At 38.0% G+C, this 11,719-nt stretch overlaps 1 protein-coding gene across 1 annotated transcript; it reads right to left on the bottom strand.

The window, feature by feature from the left end:
• Positions 1-165: 165 nt before the first annotated feature.
• Positions 166-11,705, bottom strand: LOC110063250 (uncharacterized). Its single transcript, XM_020770210.2, has 12 exons — positions 10,712-11,705; positions 8,015-8,074; positions 7,077-7,129; positions 6,588-6,732; positions 5,109-5,725; positions 4,856-4,963; positions 4,297-4,378; positions 3,817-3,928; positions 3,276-3,414; positions 2,759-2,870; positions 1,958-2,064; positions 166-1,774 (listed from the first exon to the last, which is right to left on the bottom strand). Exons 1-12 carry the CDS (start codon positions 11,660-11,662, stop codon positions 1,672-1,674), a joined length of 2,589 nt encoding a protein of 862 aa, XP_020625869.2. The 5' UTR covers positions 11,663-11,705; the 3' UTR covers positions 166-1,671.
• Between the last annotated feature and the right edge of the window lie 14 nt (positions 11,706-11,719).

Genomic DNA, 11,719 nt, shown 5'->3' with positions numbered 1-11,719 from the left:
GAAGCAGGGAGAAAAATTTCAAGTCGCGACCTGTAAAAACAGCCGCTTATGGCTGTCGCTTTATCAGTATTTAAGTCGGGTAGGGCGATTTCAAATTAGCATAGACTGGATGAAGCAGGTTTTTCTACTAGCGAAAGCATTTTTAGGAAGTTTACTGGTAGCAAATTGTTAAAAATGTGTAGTTTATTAACCACATTTAACCAAGTGGACTTCAATAACATTTTTCCACATTATGTAAAATATAGTACATAATTCGATTTTGTTGGAGAATTGTATAGTGATTGTTAAATAGTGATCTTACTATTAACACGACTAAATTATTAATTATTAATAGTAGCTCCCTATATTGTTAATAGTAGCTGTGTATTTTAATAGTAACGTTAGTAGTTACGTATTGACCACTTTTCCAATCACTAAACTGGATCTGGCCATATATTCAAGTATTCTTCGCTTTTCTGTAGACTCCGTCATCACTTGTATTTCTCAAATATAAATATTGAAATACTATTGTATTGCACATGTGTGATAGAAGCAATAAGGTTAAATATTCCTTTTAGATATTTGTTAAATATTTCTTTCCGCCGTTCGCACGCCATGGATTGTTAGTCCCTTTGTGGGTCAGTCGCTGCAAAGGACTGCCCGATGGAGGGGCATTTTGCCACTGTAGTGTTTAATTTATAAACAATAACGGATGTGTTATCTTCAGTGTTTGCGGAATTGCACCACTCTCTATAATGATTGTGTCAACATATATACGTTGTAGTTATAGAAAAACAACTTCATTTAATTATTTGGTTGTCATTTAAGAAATAGAAAACATGTACCGTGTTTCTGTCGAGTTATAGAAACACGAGTGGAAGTTTGGGAGAACGAGAAATGCTGTGGGAACACGAGCCGCAGGCGAGTGTTTCCACAGCTTTTTCGAGTTCTCCCAAACTTTCACGAGTGCTTCTATAACTCGATGGAAACACGGAAAACATGTTTTCTATTTCTTTTAGAAAATACCGCGACGAGAAAAAGAAAACAGCTTGTTTACTTCAAAATGTAAGTTCTCTTTGCTCGAGCCATCATTACATCAACAGCTCCTGCTAGTTCTGTGTTTCCATCGAGTTATAGAAACACGATTTTTAACCAATCAGCGCGCGTATTTTCTTATGGCTGTTTTCTAATTTACGATAATATTTGTTTTTGTTGTTTTATTTTTATCAATATATACTAATCTCTGCTGTATGCCACGACAACCAGGATTTTCCCGCCCAACTGTGAGTCTGGTTCAAACACAGACGCAGCAGCTTGAACATTTGTCACCGGCTAGCTAGTAAATTTGTTTGATCAACTTTGTTTTGATGTCACACCAAAAAGTTAACACGTGATACAAGTAATCATGTTGTCGCCTGAACACCAAGGAGTATCATGTATAGCTCAAATGTTACAGGCACCTTGACAATTTTCTGCATTGTGTTCTTGCTGAAAAAAGCATAATACAATAGGCGACGTTACAAATCAGAGATTATTCACGTTGCCATGGCTTCATGGTTTTTCCTTAGAATAGGTAAGTGAAAGCCTCTAACAATTTTTGCAGAGAGATGTCACAACGTCTATTTTTTCATATTGGTTACAAGTCCCTAAACACGCTCCTGACATAAGCCCCTCCCCCTCCCCCTTCTAAAGTCATTTCCCCTTGCTTCCCTTCCCTTTGCCCTTTCCTTCGGACCGCTTCTGTGCCTTGCGTGACACTGTCTTCCCTGACTGCCTGTGTTTTTGCTCGTCATTTCTAAATTTAAAAGGACAGAAACAAACTGTTAGTAAGAACAAAAACGTGAATTGTAAACAGTTGTAGTGATGTACGTCTCCGCTAAGTATCTGTTACAAAGACGAGAGGCTAGATAGTACAAATGAGCAAGTTCAAGGGGATTTAACACAGTTTGCTACTAACAGAACAGTTCACCTACGATACCTGCTCATGGTGACCTTGTCACGACATCCTTTACCTCCTTCCCAGTGAGCAGAGCGTGACTTGGTCACGGCCGCCTTACAGCCATTGCAGGGTTGTTGTGTGTAGGGCTGAAACAGGAGAAGTCCCACTCAGTAAGAAATCAATGTAAGGGTCTTAACAAATGGAAGACGTGACATCATTTTTCTAGCGTCACTTAATGAAACATGCTAGCCTGTTCCTTCATCGTTAAAATGTACAGCATTAATGGTAATCACCATAGTTTATAAAAATAGCAATGACATATGACTGCTCAATCAAATTCTCATGTGCTATCGAACTACAACAGTTCTTTGCAGTAGTTAGTGTAATTGGAGTGTTTTGTTTTAAGTTTACCGGCAGTTAAAACGTTTGTGATGTAGAGCATCCTGTGTGACCTAATACATTACCAAATCTTATTCTGAATCTAAATTTGAGGTCTACTACAGTAAAATTTCTCAGTTAACTGCGGAACAGTTATACAAGTGTAGTGATTGGCTGAATACTATGTTTGGATTCTTTCGTGCCAGTATACAAAAAACAACACTGATGCACAATAAGACAATAGAAAAAAAAGAGAGAAACGAAACAAATTAAAGCTCAGACCCTGGTTGTTCATAGCACGGATAAACCTCTCGACTATAGTCACTAACTATCCGGCAGATAGTGTAGTTTGTTTTCTCAACAGTTATTCCGCAGTGGATTTATCCGGTGGATAGCGTTATCCATCCGTTAAACAACACTGGGTCCAGGTGTTTAGGGACAAAACTCTGGGTTGACACGAACCTGTTCTCTTGAACAGAAGCCGCAAACCATTCTTGTCGCGTACTTCATTTCGTGATCTTCGTGTTCCTCATGGCATAAATCACAAGGGTAACACTTTCCACAACACGGGAACCTAAAACAACGAAACAATGCATGCGGTCGACGAGTCGTACTTTTAATACTGTGGTTGAGTGAAAAACTCTTCTTTGTTGTTGGAAGTCAAACGTTTTATTGGAAAAAGCTGGAACTTTAGAAGTAACCCTTCCTCCAACTTTCATGCTGTACACAGTTCAAATAAATGAATGAAAAAAAGTGATCATTATTATATTTTTGAAATTGTTTTAATTATCTGTATGACAGGCTTTCTTTGGCTAATGGAATAAAGAGATATGTTGGCCATTTATGTTCAATCCACGTTTCAGCAGCAAAAGGAGTGAAATAGTTCTAAAGTGGTGAACAACTCAAAGAAAACAAAAAAAGTGAAAGGCAAGGAAATCGCTGATGGTTTAATATCCTTTAATGACCAACAATACATTACCTGAGCCATCTAAAACTCTTCTTGTAATGTTTACAGGTTCCGTTAGCTGGTAATGGCTGTCCTTCTTTTATTCCTGGGCTCCGAATTTGTTTCTTGGGTTTGGAAATAGTGCTAGAATCTTTGTTTTTTCTAAGGGAAGCTAAAGAAAGGTATTTACTTGGATTGGTACGGTTGATTGTCAATTATGTTCACGGTTGTCATTAACAAAAGCTATTTGCATTACAGATAATTGGTTGGTAAAGATCAGATGGGTAACATGTTCAGCATAATATCCTACTATACAGTTATCTTTAAGTATAATTATGGTACTTTTTTTTATTTCTTTAGGGCTTTGAGAACCAACCACTATGGGAAACGGACAGAAAATAACCAACTGAAATGTACGCTCCTGAAGGGGTCGATCGGCAGTTATAAGATAGATGATGCTATGGGTTGCCAGGGGCTTCCACTATGACCATGCACCTTTCAGACAGAATCACCGCCCCACAAACAGATACCCATCAACAATGACTATATTATTTTACGTTTTATACTAAGTAACCTGTTGCAGTTTTACTAAGCTGTAACTCCTGGAAGCGAGTTGATTGTATCTGAAATCCAAGTTTTGCATGACAGTGGCTGCACCAGCTCCTGTTAGCTCCATACTGCAAACCCTAGATGCAGAAATTCAAAAAATCATTGTCAGGAGGATTTTTTATTCTTCCAATATAATAAATAGGAAAAAATTCGACAGTGCTGTTTCTTGTTAAGGTATCTAAAAGGTTTTCTGATTCTTACCGTTTAACCACAAACAACATAAGAACTAACAAAATACGGTTGCTGTGCAGATCCTTATAAACCGAAACGTAGTTACCTCTGAGGTGTAAGATTACAAATAAAATGAACTGTCTTGTTGCCTGACTGGAAATATTCTGGCAGTACAGGGGGCATTGTTTTATTCTAGTTTCACTCTGTGGTTATTGACAACGTTTAGTTTGAAGATGTTCCAACTGTTCATTCACTTCACTAAAATTACATGTACCTTTACTGTTGTTTCTTTAGAGCAATGTAGGCAGCCTAACATCAATTCGCTTTCAGGTAGAACCACATCGAAAGGCATACAACTGTATCATCAAAACAGGAACAGTCAAGTACTAAATAAATACAATTTTAATATCCTCTCAAGACAAATGATTCTGTTTTCCCTTGTATCATCTTTTTTCCCTTATTTCCCTCCTCCAGGGAAAAGAATTACATTGCTACATGTAAATCAATAAGTGTGCTGATAATAATTGAAAAATCCAAACAAACTGGCCCCAGTTTTTTACAGGGTGGATAATGCTATCCACTGGATAAATCACCATCTAGTGGATAAGTGTTGGCAAAACAAACTATACTATCCACTGGATTGTGATTTATCCAGTGGATAGTGTTATACAACCTTTGAGCAACTGGGGCCTGCACTGTGCATTGCTTCTATGAACTGCAATTATCAAATTGCTTTAAGTGAACACATTGTTTTGAATCTTGTAACTGTCACTTGACAAAACATGGACCAGTGAGAGTGCTTGTTCTATAAATCTACCTTCTATGTAACTTACCCATCCAAGTCCAAGTATCCCAAAACAGATGAAAACTGATGAATCATTGCTGACCTATAGTTCACAGCAAAAACAGATGCACATCTGGTACACTGTTTACTGACAGGTCTGTAACAGGAAAAAATATTTGTTATTCTGACATCTCCTAGTCTCTCACCCTCTAATAATTATCACATGCAGTCCTCAAACTTGGTTCACAAGAATCAAGATTTCAAAACACAAATGACAAGTTGTAGTTGTATTGCATACATACCCAGACACCGACAGCCGTTGATCAATCCTCTGCCTGCACCTGTTACACTCTAGGGTGAAGACTACTCTGCTTCCTCTTAAGGTGCTCACATTCTCTTCCAAATTTAGTCCCCTAAACTGAATTTCTGTCCCTTTTCTAATAGGGCTTGAGGCAACTGAATCATTGCACTGAGGTTCTGATTGATTTGACTGAGCTGTGTCTTCACTTAAAACACCAAGTTCAGAATTCAAATCCTGTTTGCTTAGAGTTAAAGATGCACCTTCCTTGCAATCTACTTGCTTCAAATTGTTAATTTCTGCCTTGTTTCTATCAATAGTGTCACTGGTAGATGTTTGTGGGGTATCACTGTGCATGCCTTTTAAATTACAACTTTTATGTTCCATATCATTAGACAAACTTTGCACTCTTTTGCCAGTCTCTTTTTCAAATGTCTGACGACTTTCTGATGGTTCATTATTTTGATTTCTTTCCACAAGTTTAATGTCAATTTGTTTACAACTAGGGGGACTTTCACAGCCATTGTCTTCTACATGTTTACTGATTGGTCTTCGACCAGTGGCCAAATCCGGTACAATGGTGGAACATGATGTGATGCTTGAAACATATTTGCTTCTCATCTGCGTAATAACAACAAAGAAAGGATAACAGACCATCAAGGGAATGGTTATTCACACTGGCTAGTCTGTTTGTATTCAAATTGCATTAACATATTTGGCCCCAAAGGCTAACACAGTGACAACAACAAACAGGCTAATCCTGCCCTTACTATGACCCAATGCATTGCCCACCTACATTTTCTTTATTAATTTCAGTAAATTTTTGGTACATGTAAGGTGACGAGGAATACCCTTTTTCCACCAAAACCACATTTGTGACAGAAAACTGTATTTATCGACCAGTCTACTTTTATGCCTTTTGGATTTAGGAATACACCATCCACATTTTAAAGGCTCACAAAAATAGCAAAGATCGGGCATTTATTGTGACCTATCAAAAGGATAAAGCAGAGCAATTTCATGAAGTTTAAATACATCTGAGAAGAGCACATCTGAACCCCACCAAATGCAAATTATCCTTTCTAGAAACAGTAACTGGTTTCATCTATTGGCCACACTGCCAGTGAAATGGAGTTTTAACCAATTCCAAAAAGGTTTTACAGTGGATGACAGGAAAATTGCATCTTGATATATCTGATGATTTTCAAGTCTTTGAACAGTGACTCTGTCATTGCCATTTGGTCTAGGACTTTGCCTTGGTAGCCATTTCACTGGCAAAAAAAGCAAGAACCATGGGTTGTTGTGTGCAGGTTTTTCTTGATCTCAGTTCCAGCAATAACCTTGTAATACACTGAGGGGAGTGTTCAATTAAGTCTCATCTCATCTCTCATCTACACTGTGCAAGTATGATGGCAATCATACTTTCATTACCGAACTTCAAATTCCTTGATCACTACTACATACAGAGCTTAGTTGTCCTTACCTCCTTTCCACCATCAACGAAAAGAGATTTTAAGTTTCTGTCAAACCAACGCAGAAATGGGCGAAAATACAGCTTCAAAAGTCCTTGATCATTACTTATTTCCTCTTGATTCAATGCCCATTGTTGGATTTTTTTATTAGCAAATCTTAAATGGATAGAGAAGATTTAGATACGAAATTAGTTCTGCATCATAGTGCAACTGTAGTTTTTAGTGAGAAATAAATGTCAACAATCTGCAAAATGTAACGTTAACATCTACAAGTAAGGAGCTTCTGCTCTTTGGTCTCGAGAAGAGCAAAGTTGACTGTAAGAGGAGAAGGATTCCATCGCAAAATACTATCTACATGTAGGCCTTTTAACATTTATTGTCACCTTAGAAGACAGATATTTATTTAGTAATTATAACTTAAGCCATACTGTGGGCTGCATGGAACTGTTAGGCAAAACCAAAATGGTAATTTTTGAAAATTAAGATTGATCATTTCATACTTGATAATGTCTTCAGCAAGGCCTTGTTCTTCAGATAAATATGCGTGAAAAATCTAGAGATAAAAGAATCGTTAGTATTGTAACACAGCTTACACATAGGAATATGTGAATAACTTTTCTGTGCTACCAGTCTTCCAAAAGACTTTTAATTACCTTTTTACTTGAGTAGGTTGACTGTCAGTTAAAAGCGAATTATGTTCTTATCCTAGTAACAAATCTCAGACTTCTGATTAACAAAACTTTCTATAGGATGAAGCAACTAGGAGTATGCTAAAGCTCCTGAACTGGATGGAATTCTAGCTGAAACTGGTTTATACTCATGGCAGAGACAAGCGCCATGACAGTTAACTGTCCTTTTCAACAATGACCAGAAAAAATTCCAAATTAAAACAGTTGGCTTCAGTACTGTTGCAGTGTATACACGTGTAAAGAGGGCAAAGTTGTACCTTAATAGGCCATAATTTATTCACATTCTTGGTATTGAACAGGAACAAACTTGCAATGGAGGCTCATGTAGGGAATATCATTCAAGAGATTAATCTTCTTTTGCATTTGAAAAGACTCCCAGTATTAGCCTCAGTTGCAAGCTAGTTCAAGTCCAATACAGAGAATACCCATGTGGCCTGTTCCTTTTATTAAAAACTGGATCATTGGATAATGCATTTCCAGAGTTTTCATTGGCTTAGCCAAAATGGTGTATGGGCCATTGTACCATGCTCTACAAATATGGCAACCATAGACATAATTTTTTTTGGGTCATTTCTATTTTAGTTTAGTTTTGGGGGGTGTTTTTAATAAAACAATTGTTCCACTGGTGCTTGTTGGATATAAGATAATTATAGCTTACTCCATGCTACGCGTTTCAGGTTGGCTATTTACCATCTCACATCCAATGCGAGCTCATGGAATAATTGTTAACTAGTCTATGCTATACTCACCTGTAATGGATAATCTTCCGGGAAACTCACTGTAAGATACACTGCTTCAATGCTGAATGACTATAATTGGTTAAAAGAAAGAAGAACATGTGTATTATTAAGCATATGCACTAATCATCAGCAAATAACTTCATGTGAACCAAGTTTGATTGCATCTTATGTGATGATTTAATCTCCTTTATAAACAAAGTTTCATAGAAATTGGCATCTTTTGAGAATGGAAATGTTGTCCATGCTGGGTGATTTCACAACCCCACGTTGCTATTTTATGTGTTTGTCCATGACTTTTGTTTCACTGAATCTTCAGGGAATGGCCTGTTAGAAATTCTTCACACAGGTCCTGTTAAGATCCTATGGGATCCTGTCTGATTTTACAGCTTCCAGCACAAGATCCTGTTCGATCCTATACAATTTGTACAGGATCCTTGAAGATTTCAACTGAAGTTGTTGCAAACCATCAATGAGCCCCTGTTGGGGGTAAATTACGACAAGTGACATGGCGTTGAAACGGCGACATGAGAGCTATGAATTGGCGACGAACGAAAGACTACTCCAGCGAAATAGGGAAAGCGACACCAATGGCAAGATAGACCGACAATGAGTTTCGGAACTGAGAATACAGTGATTGTTTTAAATGTCTGATTCGAAGTGAAGATGATTTCCAGAGTTTTAAATGTGTTTCCTCTCTCATGTGCAATGTCGATGGGTCGTGAAACCCAGGCTTTCTTATATACGCTAAAACGCTGAGTATTTTTTCTCACTCTCAGCTGAGTGAGTAGTGTCCTAAAACACCTAAAAACACGCTTAAGGAAAAAGGAAAGAGATCTTTGAAAGTCGGCTTCATATTTTTATTAGTGGGCCACCAGTAAAAGAATATGAAGCTGTATTATCAACTAGGAAAAGAGAGACAGGGGAAAGCTGCCAAGGTCTTCTTGTCTTCAGTAGAAGGTAAGGGTTACACCAAATTCAAAGGAAGATTATAGATAGGAGAGATTATCTGATTGAGGCCGTTGAGATTTTGAGTTAAAGAACGGTTATTTAACATAAACATGGTAAAAATAGTCATAGGTTCGATTGTACTTTAGGTCCAAATTATTACTGACTGGAAAAAGGCTGAAAATAGCAATTCCAACCGTCTAAATTTCAAAATTTCCTGGGGGGGAGCATGCCCCCACATCCCCTAGGAGGTTAGCAACTTCAGTGCTTGAAAGCATGCCCAAGCCCTTAGAAAGGATGCCCCCAATATACCCCCAGCATGCCCCCAGCCCCTTAGAAAATCTTGAAAAATTCAAGTAACTAAGGAATCTTTTCCTTCATTCTGAGTCGAAATGTGATGCTTTAAAAATAACCATAAAGTAACCATTAAACCCACTGACTGGAGAAATGCTGGCTCTGCATAAGAGTTCTTACTGCTGAGAAGTGTTCAAAGCAAGTGCAAAACATTCAAGGAGTAAATTATATCTGAAGAGATACTTAATTATAATTTTATATGTACTTGACTAAAACAGCAAGGAACCTTCAATGCGTGAGAAAGAATAGTTTCAGCGTGACAGCGCAAGATCGAATTTGTTTGCGTGAGACTCATGCTCACTCAGTGCAGGAGACTTGAGAGCACTGTGTCGGTTTTTTTTTTTTTAATAAACAAAGGTATTACAACGTGTTATAGCTTCATTTTAATCGAACAAGGTCAAATTTCCTGACACAATTCCTCTGAGACGAAATTCCGACAGGCAACACATGCGAAATGCCGACATGGCTGGTGGCAAATTTCAGACAAGGGACATGGGTACCCTCTCCTAACATGGCCTCATCAATAAGGGAAGCTGAAGACGAATTACCCTTACCCGGAATTTTGCCCTAAATTTCCAATGTGTGATAAACAAAAAATGATCCCTTCTGGAGAATAGGAGACAAAGTAAGAATATGAGGTTCCAAAGCAAGTAAGAGGAGTGAAGTCTCTGGCAACAACATTGATTCGACTATCTGGAAAGTCCTACTTGTACTTAAGGATGTTAGCGCGAAAATTTTCCAACATTGATTTTTTGAGACTTTTACCACTGTAAGATGATGAGTTAATTATGTCAGAAATGTAAAAAAAAATGGGGGGTCACCGACTTCGTTTTGGAGAGAACATGCCCGGAAGAACATCCTAAATCTGAAAAAAAATCGGGCTTTGTTAACGAAAAAGGCCACAGTGTCTATATGCTCAAATATATTGCAATTAGATCTTTGAAATGAAATGTTCTCTGCCAAATATTGTTTAAGTGGACCTACTGAGTGAATTTAGTCAACTGGAGAGGTTCCTTAAAGAACAAGTGCGCATTTTGCGACCAAACTTTCACGCGCCTTACAGCCGCAAGATGACAGGATTCGGTGTCCTGTGGACAGAAATCTTGAATTTTTTTTAACTTCCCATATTGCTTTTTTGTTCATTTTTGGACAATGTGGAGATAATTGTAAACAAAATCTGTTTCTGGAAAGAAAAGTAGGGGTAACTGAACGTCCAAGATCGTTAAATCCAGGCAAAGCTATAGCAATGATCATCTGCCCTATCATTGTTCATTTTGTTACTTAGTGCACGCTCTCATGCATGACGTGGCGTGAATTTGCATGCGCAGTAAGGATGCACAGAAACAATTAGCGCAAACATCCTTAATTTACATGTAGTCTCAAACATGAGAACAATGTAAATCTCACCCAGTCAGGATCCGTAGGTTTGAACTTAACCTTGTAAGAAGTGCTCTCCTTGATTTCGCAGTAATCACCTTTACCTCCAAAACGCCTCTTAAGTTGCTGTATCTCAATTGACCGAAGTCTCTTACATTCAAGATTACAATCCATGAGGCCCATTCCCGTGCCTTTTGCTGACTCATCTGTATTAGGTGGCAACTGAATCCCTTGTCCATTTGCGCCTCTGTTATGTTCCTTTCCATGTTCCTTACTTTGATTTTCCACTTGCAGATTGACTAATTCCATTTGTTTAGTTACCTGTTCAGTATCAGTTACAGACTTGGTGTTCTCTTTGCTTTGACAAGGGATCTGTTTTCTTGAAGTAGACTTACTTGTTTTTTTCAAGACTTCTTTTGCCAGAGGCTTTAAGGTTGCACCATCACCAGAAATTACATGGGAAAAGGGACACCTGCTGCCTCTTAAGCAGCCTTTCTTTTTCTTAAAGAATTTACAAACAATCCCTTGCCGATTTGAAGAATCTTTACCTACTTCCACTCTCTTCTCTTCACCCAGAGTTTCATTGTTTGGTGTTGCTGATAATTTTAAGCTTACTTTTAGTTCATCAGCTTGCTCATGATTACCATCTAATATACCAAACTCCTTTGAAATACTTCCCAGTTTATCGGGTGGCTTCTCTGTATGTAAGAATTGGCACTCATTTCCAAACTTGCAACCCCTTTTGCTTTTGAAGAACCTACAAGTTTTTGCTGTCGGTGACGTTTTGATCACTTTTATATCAGGTTTCTTCTTATCATCAATCATTTTACCAGCCTCTCGTGGAATATTTTCAGAATCATTGGATGCATTTTCTGGATGTAAGAACTGACACTCATTTCCAGACTTGCAACCCTTTTTGCCCTTGAAGAATCGACAAATTTTAGTTTTAGCTTTCGGAGCTGAGTCAGGGGCGTCCGCCATCTTGGACGGACCGGAAGCGAAGGCTTGGAATCTAATAATTCTTAGCGTGTAACTTCA

This window comes from Orbicella faveolata, unplaced genomic scaffold (genome assembly GCF_042242905.1).
Source record: "Orbicella faveolata isolate gen_17 unplaced genomic scaffold, um_ofav_v1 contig_26, whole genome shotgun sequence".
Lineage (NCBI taxonomy): Eukaryota > Metazoa > Cnidaria > Anthozoa > Scleractinia > Merulinidae > Orbicella > Orbicella faveolata.
This window is presented reverse-complemented; position numbering and strand designations above follow the sequence as displayed.

Bases quoted from the DNA above. Each gene is read 5' to 3' on its own strand.
- LOC110063250 (XM_020770210.2), bottom strand. From the start codon at position 11,662: ATGGCGGACGCCCCTGACTCAGCTCCGAAAGCTAAAACTAAAATTTGT. The intron at 8,075-10,711 runs GTGAGATTTACA...AACCAATTATAG, and splicing joins AACCTACGGATCCTGACTGG to TCATTCAGCATTGAAGCAGT. The intron at 1,775-1,957 runs GTATCGTAGGTG...TTTTAAATTTAG, and splicing joins GACAAGGTCACCATGAGCAG to AAATGACGAGCAAAAACACA.